Consider the following 23,089-nt stretch of genomic DNA (forward strand, 5'->3'; position numbering starts at 1 on the left):
TTGTCCTTGTTAAAACACACAATACGTGTAGCACAAATCCTGTTTGGTCTTAATAATAAAAATGTGGAGCCACATATTGGTGTAATTGATGAAAGATCAGAGAAGCAGAGCAGCCAGCCACTATGAAGACTTCTTACCTCTACTGAATCCTCAGCCTGAAAGGCCAAGCTCCTGTCTCCACCCCACCTTATCACTTCCTCTCTCAGCCCAGTTATATTACTTTCTGTTTCTTCCATGCAAGTGCTGGGATTAAAGGTGTGTGCCACCACTGCCTGGCCTCTAGTGTCTAGCTCTGGACTCTGATCTTTAGGCAAGGTTTATTTGTGAAAGCACAAACAAATATCACCATAAAAACTGATGAACCTCTTTCTGCACATATAACTAGCATCTGGTTATTTTCACTATTAGTTGTAGAATACACACACACACACACACACACACACACACACACACACACACAAAGTTTTAGGAATCAAGTTTAAAAGGATTCATTTCCAAAATACTTTTATCAGTAGCTTATTAGGAAGTTGAGATGTATTTTCCTATTTAACATTCTAAGAGTTGGTTTGAATCCCAGGGTCATCCCCTGCTTATACTTACCAACAGAAGTCCAATGATGTAATCATGGTACAGGGCCCAAAGTATGACTACAGCATTTGTTAAGGAAATAAAATCCAGAAGGTGAAATAAAAAAGCAGCTCCAAAGAAACCAGTATTAGCAATGCCACCCATGGAATAGTTTTCATTTCAAATAAAGATAAACAGTATTGTGATAAAGTTACAACAGTCTTTCCCAGGTAACTTCAACTTACATTTGCAACAACAACTTTGAGCTTGTGAAGGACTCTTTCTTAGTATATTTTATTCTGTCATTAACATGACATCAAAGGACAAATTGACAAATGGGCTCAGATTAGGTCATGTAGACGCTTTGAAAGTAGAACATTCAAGGTAACCTGACTTAGGTAATCATAGAGTCCCAAGAGGCAGACAGCAAAGCTTTATCTGTTCTAACTCATAAAGATATAAAATATGTCAGAGGACACAGTCCACTCTGGGGTTTCTATATGGAGGTGAAAGTCCATGTGTGGGACAAAAAAATAATGAATACCTCCATAAGCAAACAAAAGTTTCAAATGTATCCATTTATATTTTGTGCAGAAAATACTTGAAGAGAGTAATAGCAAGATTCAGGAAGATATTTTAATTTTAAATCACTAAAAGATGGTTAAAGGAAGCATTCGTTCTTAGGGAGAAGAAGAAACTTTACAAGTCTCTAATCTATATTGTTCAATAAAGAGGTTCTAAAAGACAGTGAACCAGTCAAAGATTGGTAATGCTGCCTTTTCATAACTCAGGTGTCAGTTCGTCTCATGAGTGATGGGTGATGTAGCTCTGTATTCTGTGCATGTGTGTTTCTCTTATTGGTTGATAAATAAAATACTTATTGGCCAGTAGCCAGGCAGGAATTACAGGCAGGATAAGCAGACAAGGAGAATTCTGGGAAGAGGAAGGCTGAGTTAGGAGTCTCTTGCCCGACACAGAGGAAGCAAGATGACAAGGCAGAACTGAGAAAAGGTACCAAGCCACATGGCTAAACATAGATAAGAATTATGGGTTAATTTAAGTGTAAGAGCTAGTCAACAATAAGCTTGAGCTAATGGCCATACAGTTTGTAAATAATATAAACCTCCATGTGTTTACTTGGGTCCATGCGGCTGTGGGACCAGCAGGTGAGAGAGATTTGTGCTGACCACAGGCCAGGCAGGACACTTCATATGAGTTTTCATCCTAAGAAGTAATTTAAATATTATAGAATTTTCTAGTAAGCAAAGAAGCACAGAGATTTCTGCTGATCTGGTAACTAGATAAATAATACAGTTGTATGTACCTCTTAAAGTAATAGAGAAAATTAGATACTTCAGACATGATTGCAGATTCATTCTTTCATAAAAAATAAGGGATCAAGGCAGCAGTTGTTTTCCTTATAGTTGTGTTGACATCTGCAAGTGATGCCATTGTCTTAATACCTAGACTGCCTTTACTTGATACAAATCTTGACAAATTAATGCATGACATTATTTGATTTTGAAATGCCCATTATTTTCTTAAATTTAGATGTAAACAAAAGTTAATAACTACAGACTTCTGAGAGTGACATCTTATTGCAAGGGTCTAGTTGTGACATCAGGATGTGTGTGATTGTTGGTCAAACAGGCCTTAACTTCAGTATGTATAAAATGAGTATTTTTACATAACTATTTTCATCATTAAAATAGGAAAGTCTAAGTAACTATGAAATGTCCAACATTCCAATGTGAGCTCTGGAGTCTAAAGATGGGTGGGCCTGCAATTCTGACATACAAAGGTAGGAGAGAGGCATCTCAGCTCTCAGGAGAAAGGGGATTTTGCCTTCTTGATCGTCTGGAACTGGAGCCAGTTAGTTAAATCTTCTCCACTACACCGCCACAGATGCTAGTGTCCCCCAGAATCCTCACAGCAACTGTGGGAGCAACCCAACCATGTCAGTCAAAGACCAGAGCACCTAGGCATTTCAGCAAAGAGAGGTAGGCCCTGTGCACTGTGAGGAATGAATGCAATGACTCAAAATAAGTGGCAGCTTTTCTAGATTCCTGGCACCCATAATTCAGTCCAGCTGACATCCACTCATAATTCAGTCTGGCTGACATCCCAAATCGCCCACCACAGGGGCAATAATGACTCTGACCACCTTGGAAGGATGAAGAGTCAGGATGTCCACAGGGAGAGAGACATACCTTTCTAGGGAGTTGGACAGAGGATCCTGAATTAACTTGTTAAATGCTGATTTTCCATGTCCTGTGATAGAGTCACAATTAACAAGGACTGAAAGTATCAGGTGAGTTACAGGCTATTGTAAAACAGAGATGGAATTGATTAGAAAAGAGAGAGAGAAGGCTCAATATATATTTTGACCTAGGTTAAAACATTTTCTGTTAGGAACAAGACAGAGCTAGTCCAGGAGAAGGCCTGGGAAGAAAAGATTAATCACCTGTCCCTGGGAGGAGCTATGGCAAGAAGACAGGTCACCTGTAGATACGTAAGCTTGCTGATGCTCCTGGTACTCCACCTGCCTCACCTACATGCACCCGTTGGTTAAGACACCTGAGACACAAGCACAGCAAAAGCCACCAACAATGTGATCCACGGCAACCAAGGCCTATTTAATAACTTAGATGGACTTAGGGTGAAGTCAACTGAGGTTCCATGCTAAAGAACCATAGCTAGATGCTTCCTTACATATTGAAGGCATCGGAAAACCTATGGAGAATAAGGACAGGAGTGAGATGGCAAATCAAAGAACATAGGACCAGAAGGTGGTACTGAAGAACTGTAGCTGTCTAGGATAGATAGCCAGTGTATTCAGTCAAACCCCCAAAGCAAAACAGAGGTGAAATGCATGGGTGTGAGAGAGAATCCAGGCCTGGAAGAATACAATGTAGCAGCCCATGGTTGGTGGTGAAACACGCCTTTAATCTCAGCACACAGGAGGCAGAGGCAGTCAAATCTGAGTTGAACACCAGCCTGGTCTACAGAGTGAGTTTCAGGACACTCAGGGCTGCACAGAGAAACCTCATCTTGAAAACAAAACAAAACAAAAAGAAGCTAGCACAGAGAATTTCAGGAGTCTGTGTTGGAAGTTGTAATAGAAGGTATCACATCTTTAATGAGGATTTCATGGTTAATCCCCTGTGTGATGCTGGAAAGAAGCCCACTTAGACTCCGTTGCTTTTGGGCCTTCGGACAGAGTAGAAGCTAGAGTGCAGTGTTCAATTTAGCTCTGCTGTCAGGATCTGTCCCCAGCTCCTGTTCATCACTCCTGCACTCTGTTCCTTGTTTGTCACAGGCTGTGCTCTGCCTGCCCTGTCTTTGCTGATCCATTAACTTTTCAGCTCTCTGATGATCAAATCTAGACATCACCGGAAGATTTCACCGGGACTGTCTGTTTGACAAGGGTCAAGAAATGATGTTGAAAATCTCCATAGATACCCAGAGGTTGTCTCATTTGAATTAGTTTGGGATTTTTTTTTTCCACACAAAAATGTGTTTGTGTGCTTCATTAAGAAAGGGGGTTCCGTTACATAGGTACTGGCTTCCTGAAATCCCCATTGGCTTGCAGTAATTTTATAGAGCTTTTCCTTTGCCACAGAAGCATTTCTGAGGGTAAATGGGGTGAGAAAGCTCAGTGGGTAGGCATCTGGTCTTTGTATATTAACTTTGCAGCAGCTCGGACTGTTGCAGTCACTTAGGGATTGATCTGGGTTTAACATACTGCTTCTGCCCCTAGGTGTACAGTTTTCCTCAGTGTAAGGTAATGAAAGCAAGGAGAAAGATAAAAAAAAAAAAAAAAAAAAAGAGCTGCGACAGGAACAAATTGGTTTCTTCAATCGGGTGCTTCTCTCTGCTTCTCAGGAGATTTTGCACAGCGATGCTCTGTGTGCCCTGGTTAAATACGATTAGAGGCTAGCGTAAGTGTGAGCAGTGCAGGAGTGACATGCTCTGCGCAGAGCAGTGCATTTTATACAACAGAATACAGTGCCCTGGTAGAAAGGGACATGTTATCCTGTCAGGTTTTTCTCACTCTTTGATTACTTTACAATCAATACACCCGAGTATGCTTCAGAGCTCTTTCCCTTCTAATCCTGAGCACATTTTAGTACGACAAGGTCTACATCCATCGAGAAGCAATCTGAGCTTCCTGGATTCATCTCTCCCAAAACAATGCATATAAAATACAAGTCCCGAGCCCAAGATTGTGGTTGTTGAATAATGGATGGTGGGAGCTCCAATTCTCTAAAGGCATTAGCTATGTGATATGAATTTCATGTAGTGAAAAGAGTCTTGGGTTTTGGATCGGAAAATGGTTGGATCCTGTTCCTTACTTGCTATTAAAGTAAGTAAACGGTTGTGTAACCTGATCTCTTCGAGCCTCGTGGATGAGGCGGCAGTCATGAGTTCTTTGTTACAGTGGGAGTGTGAACACTAAGTGAGCAGCATGCACTAACAGCACTGCACTGACAGAGGACCTAGCAACTGCAGCTACTCTAGCTGTTCTAGAGAGACCTGTGGTTTTGATAGTAAATCCATCCATCTCCTTATTGCAGAGTTATATGAAACACATCTAACTGGTTTGTTTGTTTGTTTGGCTGGTTTGGTTTGGTTGTTTTATTTTTCATTTTTAGGGTATTGGAAATAGAGCCAGGTCCTCATTCATGCTAGGCAAGCACTCTACACTGGGCTATACCCCCAGCCCACATAACACAGCTGCTGAAAATTACTATGTCAACCTACCAAAATAGAGAAAACCTGCAGGAACTATCAGAAATCACAGTAAGGGTTCATCATAGGCAAAAAGGGGGAGGTATCCTAAGAAACAGAGAACACAAAATGCTAAACCTTGTTAGTGCTTATTCATAGAAACCACCAAACATCCCCCCTGCTGCCTCATGAAATGTCACTCAAAACAACAAAAGGGTCCCCCTTGAACTCAAGCTGAGCAAGTTCTCATTCCTAGAGAGAAAACCCATTAGAATAAAGACAAAAGGTTGGGACATGAAAAGAGGCAGGTGTGAACCTGTGTTCAGTCATTGATAACACAAAAGGCTATTTGTCTACCTCTACTGTGGAGGCTCTGAGGGAGACTGAGTCCCCACCTTCTCTGCACTTAGTCCTAACAAGGGAGCCACCCTGGGAAGCTGAACTGCAGCAGTTTATATGGGGAAGGAAAAAGAATAGCCACAGGGTTAGGTTTTTAAGTGAAGTGATTCAACACAGAATAAAAAGAGGTGGCAGCTTTGTGTGACAGATGTATTGTAGACAACTGAGAGTTATTCAAGGCAAACTGTCCTCAGGAGTATTAATGTAAAACTAATTAATCAATAGACTGTAATATTTATGTTCCAAGTAGAAATGAAATTCTCCCAGAAATGTTAACCAGCAGGTGTAGGGGGAACAGTGTTTGGATCTGGAGATATAGAAATGAAACCAAATCTTTTATGTATATGCTATAAGGGAACCAGTTATTGATTTTGCCAATATCTATTATCCTTTTAATGCATTTGTCATATTTCTGAAGAGATTTAATGAGTGGGCCCTTCTTAAAAGTAGATGCCAGATCCAGACTATAAAGAAATGAATCTTGTCTTTTAGGAGTACATGCATACATTAAAAAGATACGTACTGAATGTTTACTGAGTACCAGGAAGCAGACGATGATCTAGAAAGCCTACAGTGGACACAGATACCACTCCAGCCTATTGGTGATGGTGCAGTGGTCACATTAATGAAATTTGATAGTTGTTGAGGCTATATTATATACTATATACTCTATGAAAAGTAATAAGATAAGTTACTTTATGTCATCCTGAAAAAAAAAACACCTCATATCTACTATCATTTAACTAGATTTATAGTGGGAAACACAGAATTTAAAGAGATTAAATAACCTGTTCAAGGTCACAGAGCTATCAGCTAATCCAGAATCCTACTGAGAACCATCTCTCCAGTGTCTGTGTTCTTGGATGTACACTCCCCAGATAAGTAGGATACAGTATGTGACTTAAACCAGGTCTCACAGAGAGCATGTGAGGAGCAGTTTGTGCAAAGTAGAGGGCTAGTGACTACAGAGAATGTCAGTGGTGCAGTTAAAGCATGTAGGAGCTAGCAGAAACCAAGACTGTACTGTGAAGACCTTATACCTCATCACCAACAAGAAAAGGCCAAACAGAAGGGGCAGGGTGGGATTGTACCAGTGTAGACAAAAGATAGCATTGGCAGTACAGCTAGAGAGGGGGTTTTGAGAGTTAGTTAAAAACAGGTAATGAGTAGGATGCAATGTTCCTTAGTAGATGCGGTAATCCATTGCACACATACATTGATCTCCTGTGAATGGACAAGTTATACTTAATAACATGGGGTTCATGGTAATATACCACTTTTAATGGAACCATAGGAGGTCATCATAATCACTAGGCAATTACTTTTGGGAAGTTGTAACATTTACTACAGGGTGGGCTTATGAAAATGGCAAGATTTGGATCACATTTTAAAAGTCTTTATACCCTATATCTTTAATAAATTAATTCTCATGCCTCCTTTTTCTTCTTTCTCATCAAGTTGGAGAATCTCTAACATATCTGTTTCATAGATTTCTTTTTATTGTAGTCAGAGAGAAATAGGGCCATAAAAATGTCCAAGAGAAGGAGATTTTGAAACTGAATGTAGGCACTTACATCTTTCTAACAGGTAGAACTGTGTCATTAGTTCAAAGATTGCTAAAACTAATGGGTCACAAGTACATGTGATGCTCTGGAGTGTGTGAAATCAGGTAATCGGCAATGTCTCACATCTGTTAAAAGAAGCACCTATGTGTCTACCAGAGCAGTTCATATTCTAGTGCCCTACACCCCATCATTATCTTGGGGTTGGCCATTCTTCCCCACAATTTGAATGCTGTGCAGGTAGGTAACTGCTGCTTAAGAAAGCTGCAACAGGAACCCAGGCAATTAGCTTCTTAATAATGTGCTCCCAATAGTCACTTGCACAAAGTGACCCAGCTTTTAATTAAAGGAGAAATAACCAAGACTGCCACTGAAAATGGGGGAAATGATTTCATTTTCTATGTTCTAAATCTGTAAGATTCTAAATATGAATTAAAAGCTACTTAAGACATAATTCATGTGAGGAATTTTTAATCAAAATAATAGTTTCCTCAGGGTGTCCTTATCAGACTGTGCCGGGTGCTATGCTCTTGGAGAATTTTCTTTCCCTTGTCTCCATGAGTGAAGGCGGCACCAGGGCTGTGAAGAACGGTGAAAAGAGACTCAGACTGTGGTCATGACATAGACTTCTACCTCCAGACAAAGCTTATGGATTTCAAATGAACAGGATGATTTTCTTTTGTATTCAGCTAGCTCAAATTAGGCAAGTGAATGCGTGTGAGCATCAGGGTTAGCCAGTTTACACAGAGTGCTTGTTGGGGGGCAACATCTCCAAGCAAGCACGTTCCCAGGGGAGGCTGTTACTCAACACCTACTCTCTTAAACTCAGAGACTGACAAAAACGTGTAAAGTCCAGATGTCTGTTAACAAATACTCCATTTTTGTAAGTTAATAATCATTTAAATAGCATTCTAATAAGATCATATTTATCCAAGTGATGTCATTTTATAATTAATGCTCAAAATTGTTTAAAAAATACCACATTGCTCAAGTTACTTTTGAATCATCAGTACTCATGTGTAAACTCATTGATAATGGATGTTTTAGATTCTGGGTATGTAATGTGACAGAGAGAAAAGTTTTGAACGAGTGTTCAATCTCACTCATGATTTTCCACATGCGGAAGGGAGAGTAAACACTAAGAAACTCTTCTGAAGAGCTGCGTTTTTCTATGTTCATCTTAAAATATTTTTAGATGAACATATACACGATACTATTGTATGACAAACTGTGGCTACAAATCCAGAGATGTTTATCATCAGTCTGGTCTTCATGTTTTAAATTTGTCATATTGAATTAAAACCAAGACCTGGATCAATCAATTTTAACCTCCCCCCCCCCCTTCTCACACACACCTATTAACAAAAGCTTCTAACACTGGCCTTGAGAGCAAAGACAACAGGTACCACAACCAGCACTCACACTGGTTCCCCCATCAGTCTTATTCTGTATCCAGCACCATCCCTGTGGTCCAGAGGAGGTGCAGCATCTCCCCAGGTGCTTAGTTTAAAGCATCTGCCCCCCCCCCGCCGAGATTGGTGCACTAAAATTTAAATCAATATTAAATGAGTCAATAGACCTTGGAAGGTTTGAAGATGTAATTAGAATTAAGCTGCTTTTTCGTTCATTGTAAATGACCAAATGTGCATAAGGCCCTGAGGCTTTGAGAGACCTTTTTTTCTTTTTTTTTTTTTCATTTTTTTATTAAGAAATTTTCTGCTCACTTCACATAACACCCACAGATCCCCCTCCTCCCTCCTCCCTCCTCCCATCCCCCAGCCCTCTCTCCCAAGCCAACCCACATCCCCACATCCCCCAAATCAAGGTCTCCCATGGGGAGTCAGCAGAGCCCAGCACACTAAGCCTACTAATTTATTATAAGAGTATCATGAAGTATCTTAAATAGGAGGCATATTGCAAAAGCTGCCTCATGGAAAAGTGAATGTCCAAAGACCTGAACTTAGTGTGTAGTAGATGGGAGTTAATAGAGGGATGAAATACAGCATTTTACATTTAAGCAATTTTGAGAATCTTAGCTTTTCCTCATCAGTGAGACTCAATTGAAGAAAGGCCCAGAATGTCGTCTTATCGTTTGGTAACAGTGAGAGGTAGAAGACTGTTCTTGCTTGAATAGTGGAGATGATAGGTTTGAAGTTAAGTGCCTTCTTTAAGAAAAATGAGAAGACAAAAAAGAAATAAAAGTTAAAATTTACCAGATATCAGAACACGAACAAGTCACAAGGGGTAAATGCTAATAAATATAAGCCTTACAGAACTTAGAATATGATGTTATTGTGTGACCCTGTTCTGTCCTTTGTCCCACGATTTTTATGGCACTGCCTTTGACTGCCTAGCAAATTATGATAATTTTGTGATATAATTTTCCTATGAAGAGAATAGAAAATTTGTTCTAGCTTCTAGCATGACTGATTTAATTTGAGTTACTAAGAGTTCAGAAAAACATTTCAGTAGCAAAAATGTATTACTGCTAATGGCTTGCTCACTTTTCGGTTGTTAATCTAAAACTTTATGAAATTCTGTAGCACACGGACGGAGCCATGCCATTTTGAAAGTTATTACACAGATAGCTTCCAGCGTTGTACATTTCAAGCTTGTTTTCTCTGATCACACACACTTCCAGTCGAGAGGAGCAGGATGCCGGTGTAATGCATCACAGCCTCTGGTCCTGCATCTGCTTTTCAGTATGGGATGGCTTTGTGCAGTGTGTAAGCAGGAAGGAATGCTCTGGAAGCCATTGCTGTACCAGAGTACCAAAATACCCTAACTCCATGTGGAAGCAACTATGAATCATCTAAATAATCTCAGTCAAGCTATCCTGAATGCATCCTACCCCAGCTTCTGCTAGCTCAGTTCCAGAAATAACCGGCAGCCATTAAAAGTCTACACAAGACTATACATTATGAATGAAGAAGCTGGGAGTGAAGAAAATAGCATTTGGAACCTTTTGCAGTTAACACATTTTACTTTGTGAATTTGAAAAAGAATTTGAATTTGAAACTGAATGTAAGCACTTATATCTTTCTAACAGGTAGAACTGTGTCATTAGTTCAAAGATTGCTAAAACTAATGGGTCACAAGTACATGTGATGCTCTGGAGTGTGTGAAATCAGGTAATCAGCAATGTCTCACATCTGTTAAAAGAAGCACCTATGTGTCTACCAGAGCAGTTCATATTCTAGTGCCCTACACCCAATCATTATCTTAGGGTTGGCCATTCTTCCCCACAATTTGAATGCTGTGCAGGTAGGTAACTGCTGCTTAAGAAAGCTACAACAGGAACCTAGGCAATTAGCTTCTTAATAATGTGGTGATGTCAATATCCTGGCAGGGCCCCTCTAAGAACCTCAAAAGGATCATTGCAAGCAAGTGAAATGTTATGGAACCCATTTGGTTCTGCTGGCAAGTAATGGTACTTGGTGCAAAGTGGACACACAAAAGTAGCCCAGAATGAACGAATGAAAGGCACTCTTCTGCCTTAGGTGCTGAGAAGATGCTCATTTGGTAAAGTTCTTGCTGTATGAGCATGAGGACTCAAGTCAACCCCCAGATCACACATAACACTTTGGCTGTTGTGGTATGCACTTGTAATCCCAGTGCTGGGAAGTGGAGACAGGTGGGTCCCTCTGGGTTGTTGGCTAGTTACCAGACCCTAAGCGAGAGAATCTATTTGGAAAAAGAACAAGGTGGAAGGCTCTTGAGGATAAACAATTAAGATTGACTGTTAGCATCCACATGAATGCATGTGAACACACACGCACACACACATCTTACACAAAATACTTCTAAAACAAACTATCCTTCAATGTAAATCGGACCCATTAGCTTTAGTTTATCATTTTACGTGTATATGAAATAGTAATGAGTTGGTTCTGGTTTCAGTGCAAGATGTCTAGAAATGTGTTAGTCATAAGCACAGATATACTGTCCTGTTTTTCTTTCTGTAGAGAACTAGCAATTCTTCTGTGATTTACCACCCCACTAAGTACATGTCCTCACTAGTGTCAGATAGGATATGAATCTGGAATATCTTATTAGTGAGGTAATCTAGGAACTTTATTCACTGTACTTATCTGCCTTTTATGAAGTATTCACATACTACTCTGTGACATTGATAATTTGATTTAAAGTTGCACATTTATATCATGCAATATAAATGTTAAATTACTTTCATGTAAACCAAAGAGGGAAAATAAGTCAAGTTTTTTGTTTTTCTTCTTTCTTTCCTTTTTAATAGCAACTAGAAGGAGATACAAATTTGAAAGACCATATTTTTCTAAGATAGTGCAAAAATATAGATATTTAAAATTTGTCCATTATTGAGAGCAGAAATTATTCTAGAAAGGAGGTAGTGTAGTCAAGCAAGAAACTTCTTACTGAGTAGGTTTTCCTCAGCTCCTGGGCTCTCGAATGTCCTTTCTTTTGTTTGTCTGAGGTTTGACGCTCAGCCCTTCTCTAATCAAATCACCTGTAAAATCCAATGGTGTCTTGTGAAACCGGACAGTGGGTGTGCTTTGTGCTTGCTTTTATTCACGAGGGGAAATCTACATGCCACTTTCAGGAACTGGAGTCTTTTAGATACAAGGAATAAAATGTTGCATTTTACCACCTGGCATTCAGATCGAAAGAGTTGAGAGAAGATAAAGAGTGATGAGGCAAATAATGACCTATCACCCACAGAGCTGGGAGCTCTGTGCTCGGCTTTCCTGTGCATACTGCACTTAGGGTGGTGGAATTCTGGATGTTGCGCATGGAAATATGAGCCTGGAGAAGCCTGGCATCCTGAATTGTAAGCAGGCAGCATTCCCAATGTTTTGTTTCTTTGAAAAAATGTCCTTAAAAATATTTGTTAGTCAATCCTGGGAGTTCATTAAAATACACACAGCATTCTTTTTGATTGGCTGGGGAAAGAAAATATACATATCTATTTGAAGGTTAATTTTTCTTTAAGTGAGATATCATTGATTTTTTTAAACAGGTGCCACTCAGCCAGATGTGGTATCCTATGTCTCTGATCCCAGCACTTGGGAGGCTAAACAAGAGGGTTATTGTGAGTTTTAGACCAGCCTGGGCTACATAATGAATAGCAGCCAGTGTTAAATAATGATACTCTTTCTTGAAAGACCAGGGGGTTGGGGGGACAGACAAAAGAGATAACTAACACTTCGATGCCCCCTCTTTATATTGTATATATTATTACTATATATATGTGTATATATATATATATTATTGTATATTATTTGCTACATCTATGGCCCAGTTGAACTCAAATATTTTCAAGTCTCTGGCAGGCAGTTTCCTGCTGTGTCACTATTTATAACTTGTAAAATGAGGAATAAGTCAGTGTAAAATGATTAAGAAGGTTGATGGCAGAAAACCCCTCACTGTATCTGTGTCCTCAGTAGAAGAGGCAAGCCATGCTTTATCAGAAAGTGCAGGAATGTCTCAGGATTAGAAAATGAAATTAATTTTTTTTTATTTCTTCAGCTTCGTTCAGCTAGTGTAAGGAGCATTATTGATTAAACTGTTAGGGTCAACAGATTTAAAATTGGAGCAGAGGATACCTTATGGAGGAACAAAAGGTTGTAGTCTGTTGAGGAGGCAGGCAGTTAAGTGAAATTGATTTTCTTTTTACATGAACCATCAGATACACTGGTTGGCCTTTGGTGGCCTGCAGGTGTACGTACAACAGTGCGTGAAACAATTCGAATTGACTCAGACACTAAATACCTGTGAACACTGTGTCCAACTAGACGCTAATTATGTAACTTCAGACCATTGGCATGTGAGCAATCCAGAGGAATTCTTGGCAGTGGTTATGAGGAGGCAACTTCTCGAGTTATTTATTGGGCAGAGGAACTCATCATGTTCTTCCTTAGAGTGATGGGCAATTGTAGAGCCCAACCTTGGCAGGGTCTTTTCATATTACAAATGGTGCTTTTAAATCCTCTCTTCTTCCTTTAGATAGTCAGTAAAATCTACCAAATGTATTGGAATTATGTATCATAGTCTCATAACTAAGGATGAGTCGGACTTCCTCATATGTGAGCACCTGCATTGTTACTTAGTGTTTCATACGGTCACTAGTGAAAGAAAGTCCTAGACAGATCTAGAATAATTCCTAGCCCGGTAATTCCATTCCTGAAGAGGCTGAGACAGGGCAATCATGAGTTTGAAGTCACTCTGTGCTAAGTTATGAGACTGTGTCTCTAAAACCCAAACCCCAAATCTATTAACTGCCAATATGTAGAAGTGGAGAAATACAAAACTATTTCTTCTAAATTATATGCATTATTAATAAAAGTAAAAATTTTATTAAAAATATGGTTATTCAGTTTCCTATGGTGAAGTTCTCTTTTATACATAGTTCACAATAAGTTCATTTTAAATTTAAATTTTTTTAACCTATACCTCCAGTAATGTATGTGTCTCTGTGGCCCCTTTGTAAACAGGAATTCCATGTAGAGGAGTCAATATTGGATTGTGAGCAACTTTGAGCTTGACTGGTTTCTGATGACACTGGTAGCTCTGATTTCTCTAGGAATGGATCAGTGGGTCTAACTGCACTTCCCATTACCTTGGCCCACAGGTGCACCCTGAGTGTGACACTGGAGCAGGCCATCATTCTAGCCAGAAGCCATGGGCTGCCTCCTAGATACATTATGCAGGCCACCGATGTGATGAGGAAGCAGGTAAGTCCCTCTCTCCTGCCTGTCTTAGGGCAGTTGTTTTCTAGGACCTGGTTTGCCACTGTTCATTTATCTGGTGGCTTATGGGTGCCTGTGTGTGATGGACATTTCTAGGCATGGGACTCTGGGTAAGCCATGGCTGAGAAGCATGTCCAATGAGAAAATAGTACAGACACCTAGTCCAAGTGTGGACACTTGGGAAAAGGATTTCTGTGCTGTATGACAGCAAAAAGGGAATTGTCACACAAAACAAGGGTGGACTGGGCTTCTAGCAGTAACACAATAAAGGATGTATGGCACTTCTGGAAATCGTAGGTAATTTACTAAACCTGGGAAGTAGATTAGGAGGGGACAGAGGCAAAGAAGAAGAGGAATTGAGAACACTGCTAGTTTCTGTGATCTTCCAAAGTCTTCCAGTCCATGATAAGATGTGTGCACAATGTATGCATCATCCTGAGGATAAAGTGCTTACCTCAGAATTTCCATTTGAGTCTGAATATGATCCTGTCAACTCTCTTTCCATCACCAGAGACCAGACTATTTCTGTATTCCCTTTTAAAGAAAGTGAATTTCCTAAACTGTAACCCAATAGCATTTGAAGAACCAAGGTAATTTGGTCTTAAATAGTTTAAATTCTTTTTTTAAATGCACTGACTTCCATTGTTCTGATTAGAAAATAGAATTGAGCTAGTCCAAAAGACGTTTAAGCAGTAATAAGAAAAATAAAAGTCATTCAATTCTACATTTTTCTGTCTCTATCCTTGGCCTGCTGCAGTAAAAGTTGACTTGCCTTGAGTTGTTCAGCGACAGTGACTTCATTAGATATGCTCCTGTTATTATAACCACTTTATTCATTAAAACTTGACTCAGGCAAGCATAAACATTGTCAACCCCCCCCCCTCCCCGGGATTGTTTCCAAGATTTCACTATGGAATTTTAAGCTAGCCAGTGAAGAAATGGACTGAAGAAGCCAACAGTGGTTAACATCTGCAGTGTGGATCACAGGTCCAGTGAGTGTGTGTGCCTTGGCACTTCTGCTTTAGGTATCCTGGGTTAACAGTTGAATGAATGCAACTTAGAAGGTCACACAGGGATTCGTTAAGTTTAGACCCACCAGGAGAGTGTGACATACTGTTGTCCAGGTGGCAAGTGACAAACACAGATGCAAACTGCCATGAGGTTTAGGAAGGACTTGGGGAGGTACATGCACAAGTTCTTCTTTTAAAAAAAAAGGTAAATGTTCACATCAGAGTTAGGATTTAGGTCAGAAACAAGAACAAAAGGGTGAATGAAGTCTTCTTTGCTTTTCTTGTATTACTCTTTGTAGCTAGAGTTTTCCTGCCTTGCCCACAGTCAGGACAAATCTCTGTCACCCGCCAGTCCCACAGCCGCTCAGACCCAACCAAGTAAACACAGAGACTTATATTGCTTACAAACTGTATGGCCGTGGCAGGCTTCTTGTTAACTGTTCCTACATCTTAAAGTAACGCATTTCTACAAATCTATACCTTGCCACGTGGCTCGTGGCTTACCAGCATCTTCACATGCTGCTTGTCCTGGCAGTGGCTGGCAGTGTCTCCTTCTGCCTTCCTGTTCTTTTATTTCTCCTCTGTTAGTCCCGCCTATACTTCCTGCCTAGCCACGACCAATCAGGTTTTATTTATTGACCAATCAGAGCAACTTGACATACAGACCATCCCCCAGTACAGCCAAGTGCAGACCATCTCAGACACCTGCACTCAGGCCCATGGTCCTAATCATCCTCTATGCAAACCTGCTGGGTAACGCCACAAGGAACCCAAGAAGGGCTCCCACAGGACATACATTAACATCCCACAGCAACTCTTATAGATCGTGCATGGGAAACTTTGGAAAAGGTCTCCCAAAATTATACCTTATGAGGAAAAGGAGCTAGAGTGAGCCTTTCATGAACATTCCACTGAAGAGTTTATTTTGAGTTGATTCCATGTGCATTTCTACCTGTGGGTTTGAGTGATCATGATCCTCTGTAATATCTTCAATCATGAAAACAAAATGGACATAGAGAAAATACAGATAAAGAGAAGTTGATATACATATGTCTGACATAACTGCTACAAAGTTCATTACAAGCATGATTACATATTTGTGTATACATGATATACATATCAATACATGATAAATAAATAAATACATATATATGTATAAAATAGAATCAGAAAGACCAAAAAGCCAGGTAGAATCTAAACTGCACATATTGTGTTTATCATTCTTTCATCTGAGAATTAAATAGATGAATAGAAAATATGCCAATAGTTGTTTCCAATTATACCAGTTATATGAAAAGCTTTCTATCAATTACTTAATGAAATAATATGAAATGACACAGAATTATGCATGAATATTGTACCTAGTTAAAAAACATTTTTCATGCAGGTATGACCTAGACATTCTAAAACTAATTCTAGTAAACATTAGGACTGAACTCACTAGCAATGCTAATCTAAGCAAGAAAAGATGGGTTGTCACTGACAGAGAAATAAGTTTCAAGTAAGAAAGAAAGAAAAGCCTGGAATCACTAATGAGCCCTGTGGTACTTTAGTATCAATATGACCTAATAGATATAGCCAACACATACATGCACTTACACACACACACACACACACACACACACACACACACACACACACACACGTGTATACACACAATATGTGCATACACATATTAAGTATAGATGTAGAAATAGTGTCTGAGCATGTTTGTCAGTAAACTAACTCTGTCTGCTAAAAGGTCTAGAAGCAGCTTTTCGCCAGCAGTAACAAGAACATAGAGTATCCAGGTCTTGGCTTCTAAACAGGATTTGGAAGGAAGGAAGAAAGGGAAGGAGGGAGGAAGTGTTGTGTCCAAGGAAAAATGGTGACTTACTTGCTGAGATGAAAAGATGGGCCTTTGGGTACTGGGCAAAAGCAGGCGCTGACACATTATGAAGGTGGACCAAGGTGTACAAGAAGCAACCAGAAAGAACTCCCAGTACTCAAAACCAGAGCAATTTGAGAGGAAAATTTTAAGAGATGCATATTGTACCTCAGAATGAAATTAATAATTACCTGTGAGTTCCTGCTGAGTTAAATACATACTTGAATAAAGGATTTGGGAAATTGAAACTCATCTTGATAGAAAATTCCATTCCATCACAATATTGATATGTCACCAGTGGGAGCTGAAATGGTGAGCAGAAGTTTGAAGGGGAGACTCACTATTCACAGTCTCATGGTCATAACTTCTTTGTAAAGTCTACAAAGAGGTGGTGACTTTACTGTAGATGTCCCATTAGAAAAGAGATCAAGTAATTTCACAAGTGCTAAGATACAAAGATAGCATGTGTCTCCTAATATCATACACAGAGAATGCCCCAATATCACTTCCTTGATTTTCTTGTTTTAAAAAAAATGCATCTCCTCTCTCTAATTATAAGAACACACCAGACAAATCCAAACTGAGACTGTGGTGGTTTAAAAGAAAATGGCCCCCAAAGGGAGTGGCACTATTAGGAGGTGTGGCCTTGTTGGAGGAAGTGTTTAACTGTGGACGCAGGCTTTGAGATCTCATATATGCTCAAGATACTGCCCAGTGTTTTAGACCACTTCCTTTTGCCTGCAAGATGTAGAATTCTCAGCTACCTCTCCAGCACCATGTTCACCTACATGCTACCATGTCCCACCATGATGATAATGGACTAAACACCTGAAACTGTAAGCCACCACCTCAATTAAAGAGTTGCTGTGGTCGTGGTCTCTTCATAGCAATAGAAATCCTAAATAAGACAGAGACATTCTATATAATAATGTCTGGTACCCATCAAAGTATGAAGGTCATCAAGAACAGGTTCTGAGTAGCTGTCCTAGAAGCATGGACCTTGTTCACAAAATGCAGCATGAAATTCTACACTGGGGGATCCTGGACCAGAAAAGGAGCCTTCTTGGAGCAAGTGCTGGGATCTGAACACAATGTACCATAATTTAATAGCATCATATTGTGCTGACTCCTGGTTTTGATAAACTACAGCTAATGGAAATTTTAATAAGAAGGGAAGCTTGGTGAAGTGTGTAGAAATCTATTTTGTTCTTGCAGATATTCTCCTAAGTGTTCAATGTCTTCAAAAGAAATCAGACTGGTTACTATTCTTTAATCCCTTCTTGTGTGTCCTTTTTGCCTGTTCATCTTTCCAGATCTGTTTTCATTTCTTAGTTTTATTTTGAGAGAATCTATCCTTTAGGGTTTATCTTCATTTACTCTCAACTTTATTAGGGTAGTATTGGATGTGCAGTGGGTACTTGGAGCATTTCAGAGTTTTGTTTTAGCCACTCTCCTTTCTCTGTTCCCAGCAGCAAACACTCATAGTTGGGTCAAAATGTAATTAGCTTCCATTAGGAACTAAAAAGCGGTTGTAATTTCATTCATGAAACTGACAGGTCACAGGGTCCTTTTTATTGCTGAAGAAGATTGTCTTTATATCACCCACATTGAGACAAAACTCTTAGATTGCATAAATCCACATTTATATGTATAGAAATTCTTTAGAACTATTTAGAAGATGTTTTTTTATAAAAACACTATTACACTTAAAACAACTGTCCATCTGAAGAGATGCAGGTGTGACTCCTGTTCTGTGAAAGTGTTGGGGACTAGCATGTGTTTTTAGCATTGATCATGTCCTGTTCTCAATGTTTTAAGTTATTAATTGCATCTGAGGATAAAGATTAAGGTGTGGAAATAAATGGGAATCTGTTAAACTTACTTTTGGATGAGTCTGATGCTATAGCATAAATAGTATTTAGAACCATATAATTTAACTCATTAGAGCACTCACAAAAAGTTCATATAGTGGTTTCTGTTGTATTCCTTATTAGTGTCCCTTGATGTTAAACAGTGTTAGAATAATGCCTCAACTCATGTTTATATGAATTAACTCAGAACATTATTGAGCTGAAATGATTTCCCTGACTTTCAGGGTGCAAGAGTTCAGAACACAGCTAAGAACTTGGGGGTTAGAGACCGGACTCCTCAATCAGCTCCAAGGTAAGCATACCCCATCTACCACTGACCTGAGGGCTTGCTGGCCTCTGGCAGTGTCAGTCACGGCAAAGGGATCTGCTCTAGTTCATGCTCAGTGTCATCCTGACACTAATTGTAAGAGGTTCAATTGAGCCGGGCTGTGGTGGCACATGCCTTTAAATCCCAGCACTCGGGAGGCAGAGGCAGGCAGATCTCTGTGAGTTCAAGGCCAGCCTGGTCTACAAAGCGAGTTCAAGGAAAGGTGCAAAGCTACACAGAGAAACCCTGTCTCAAAAAACAAAAAAACAAAACAAAACAAAACAAAAAAAGATGTTCAATTGGTGAATTCAGTGGTGCAGTTTGGTGAGAGGCTAATGAATGCTTTCCAAAATAAACAGACCTTTTTATTTTGAAAGTGAATTCAAAAGGAAGGGTTTATGCAAATGCAACTCAAAATGTAACTACCAGTCTACCCTTTCCATTGCCGCTCTGTGACTGTCTACCCTTTCCATTGCCCCTCTGTGACTGTCTACCCTTTCCATTGCCGCTCTGTGACTGTCTACCATTTCCATTGCCCCTCTGTGATCGTCTACCCTTTCCATTGCCCCTCTGTGATTGCCATGCTCTTCCCTATGCCATGACTGGAGAACTCCTATTTAACTCACAAATGCCAGTTTGGATGTTATTCCTGCTTTGAGTTTTGCTTGAGTGCTGTTTTATCAGGCTTCCTGGTATCCTGGGTATCACATTATGCCTCTTTTTATGTCATGTTGCCATAATAATTAGAGGTTTCTCTGCCCAACCCAAATATGAGTTCTCAGAAGACAGAGAATATACTTTTATTTTATCAGTGACTACATAAGACATCAAATATTTACATTTATTTCAAGACCAAGTGATTGAATAAATGAACTGAATGAACCAGTGAGCTTTCTGTTGGTTATATCAAATGTTCACAGTTCACCAATTACCATATGAAAGGACTCTCAGTGAATGAACATAGAGAAATGTTTTCCATTTGATTTCCCATGATTAGGGTAAGCAGGCATCCGTCTTGAAGTGGAGCAATGTTAAATAATTACTCTTACATTTGATCATTATTATGTTTATATTTTAACAAAACGTAGGCATCTCCAGAGCCTGACTTAGGTAAGATGTTCTTTGTTTCTGTTCACAACACCATTACCAGAGAGAGGATAGCGACCACGGCCATTTACAGAGTTATACTTCATTTTATAAACGACTTGGGTGGTGAGAGTGATTTCAAGGGGGAAAACATATTTCCCCCCTGAAAATGGATGGGGCTCTCCTGCTCTTGCTGCATTCATTTTTAGTGCTGACTCCCGACTCTGTAGTCCTCCAGTCTTGCTAATGTTATCCTTCATGGGCGATTAGATTGGAGTCTTAAGGCTTTCTATTGCTAAAGAATCATTACACATGAAACGTTCTCTCTAGCACCGTGAGCAGATGTGGTATATTTGTATAATAGACCCATTGAAGTGTTAAAATTCCAATAAGAAAACAAGATAATAGCTTTACAAGGTATTCTCAGCTAGAGCCTTTGAACAGTAATAAACAGTGGGGTTGGGATAAGGCTTCAGCACCTCGATCAATAAACCAATACTCCAGCTGAACACAAGAAGACAAACTGATGAACTCAGGTCTTTTCTCTATTGGATTATCTTTAAACACTTGGAGATGAAACATAATAAAATGAACCAGCTATAAAATTGACACGTTGTACAAGGGAATAACAGCCTTAAGACAGAAATGAAAATCATTTCACATTTTTATTTACTATTTCACTCATTCTGCAGCTATTTAATGAGGAAATACAGTGTGTGTTACTGTTGCCCCAGGGAGGACAGAAGCCCAGGACAGAAGTGACTGTGGTCCTGAAGGAGCTTCCACTTAAAGAAATGAAGTGTGGGGCTGGAGAGATGGCTCAGTTGTTAAAGGCTAGGCTCACAACCAAAAATATAAGAAATGAAGTATGGGACTGGGGATCTAACTCAGTGGTAGAGCACTAGCAAGTCTGCCTGGACTGCACAAGGGCCAGGATTTGATCCCCAGAAAGGAAGAGACAGGAAAGAGGGGAGGGAGGAAAGGAAGGGAAGGGAAGGGGGAAGAGGGAAGGGATGGAGGAGAGGAAGGGAGGGGAGAAGAGGGGATGAGCCACAGTCTTTGGAGATGCTGATAATACAGAGACTCACATCAGCCTAGGCTCCCTCCTGACAGGAACCAGCACTTTCCTCAAGGACAGTTAGCTGGAGGACACTTAGTTCTCAGGGCCAAACTACCCATTGGCAAAGCTGGCAAAAGATTTCTAGAAAGTTTATTCTTGGAGGTCCAGTGAGCTCTCTTTACCAGAGGTTTTATTTGGTTCAAATCTCCCAGCCAGCCTCCATCATGGTATTCCTAACATCCACTTTCCTTATTATTGTTACCTTTCACTTGGCAAACATATACTGACATATATGGACTTTCTGTTATGTGTCTGGGAGGGGCAGGCCTTTCGGTGAAAGCAGGGTGAAAAGAGGTAGCACACATCATTGCTTAAAGGAGAGAGAAGAGAAAAACAAATCCTGAGTCCCAACTCATGTGTGTGTGTGTGTGTGTGTGTGTGTGTGTGTGTGTGTGTGTGTGTGTGTGTATTTCTCTCTGAGATTCCAACTTCTCATCTGTGAGATGGGCAATTGCTGAGACACCATATATTTTAACTATAGAAGAGGCATTTGCTCTGTAGCCCTGTTAGCACACGTAGGAGGGTAAAGGGCATGGTGTAGACACTGAAGTTTGGGGACTCTGCTCAATGCAGAAATATAAGCCCAACAAGGCAGAAGAGGAAGCGGGGCCAGGACAGCCCTCGCTCATGCAGGACCTCTGGTACCCATGTGTAGGATAATAGCTTCCTATGCTGGGCCAGCAGAAGTCCCCACCGCCACACACACACCAATAATTTAGATGCCAAAAGTAGAAGCCACGTTGCAGCATTAGAGTCCAGCTCCTTACCTATTACATTTCACTCCCCAAATTCACCTGCCTGTGCTACACTCCCAGAGCTGTACAATTTCCATTACAAGTGTGTCTGAACTCAGATAACCCCGAGTCACTTCCAAGAAGCCTCACAGAAGCCGAAGCTTTCCAGCTCTGCAGTAGACAGAGCTATTATTGCATTTGGTGACTACAGGGAGTAGCCTTTGCTCCAATTTGCAAGGCAGACATTTCCAAGACTCATCTCTCTGCTACCATTGATCATATTGGGCACAAGCATGCAGAGCAAGGTAATAGAGTGTGATCAGTAGGACGTTCTCCACCAGCTCTCCCATCTCCATTACCTGCTTCAGGCCTCTGTACTTCGTTACACACTAGGCAGAACTCCCATGGAAACAGGAGGCTAGAAATTGAGAAGGAAAAGAAACTTCTCATTGTTCTGTTTTCCCAGCCCCAGGAGGCAATTTGAAGCAGCATCTTGTCCTTCAGCTGCAGAAGAATCTTCCAACTACTTCAGCTCAATTTAATGTGTTCTTTTCTCTGGGAAGGACAAAACAAGCATTTCAAAATTCTCCTTCTCTGTGGAGATAACCTATGGGGCAAAAGCCACCTTTCAGGCATGAAGTACCTTTTGCAAACCTCCAAAGACAGTAACTTCTGGCTTCCAGACTGATAAAGTTCATTTTATTAACCAGACTTACAATTTGGTATTAAATCATCCCCATTTCTCTCCACTGGTTTAGAATTAGCATGGTTTTGTATGTCACAGGGAGAGGAAGTTTATAGTTTTCTAAAGTGACTAACAATGCTTGTAAGTTCTGTTCAATTTACTGTGCAAAAAGGAGTAAATTTCCTTGGCGACCCTGGTCTGAATCACTCTCAAAAAGCTGTAAGATTGGGTTGTTGAGACTGGGAGTGCAGCTTAGTGGTGGAGCATGTGCTTAACAAGTATGAAAGCCCTGGGTTCAATCCTTAGTACCCATACACACCCCTGACCACACACACACACACACACACACACACACACACACACACACACACACACGAAATGCTTCAAAATTGAGTTCCCCATTTGAGATACTAGACTAATGTACA

At 40.2% G+C, this 23,089-nt stretch overlaps 1 protein-coding gene across 1 annotated transcript in view; it reads left to right on the plus strand.

Annotated features, from left to right (window-relative positions):
- The window catches only part of Prex2 (phosphatidylinositol-3,4,5-trisphosphate dependent Rac exchange factor 2), a 299,642-nt gene that overhangs the window by 269,412 nt on the left and 7,141 nt on the right, over positions 1-23,089 (plus strand). Inside the window, exons 38-39 of the mRNA XM_006974690.4 lie at positions 13,867-13,969; positions 18,957-19,024. Of these exons, the coding sequence (XP_006974752.2) occupies positions 13,867-13,969; positions 18,957-19,024 (171 nt within the window). The remainder of the gene's footprint in view (positions 1-13,866; positions 13,970-18,956; positions 19,025-23,089) is intronic.

This window comes from Peromyscus maniculatus, chromosome 2, assembly GCF_049852395.1.
Source record: "Peromyscus maniculatus bairdii isolate BWxNUB_F1_BW_parent chromosome 2, HU_Pman_BW_mat_3.1, whole genome shotgun sequence".
In the NCBI taxonomy this organism is placed as follows: Eukaryota; Metazoa; Chordata; class Mammalia; order Rodentia; family Cricetidae; genus Peromyscus; species Peromyscus maniculatus.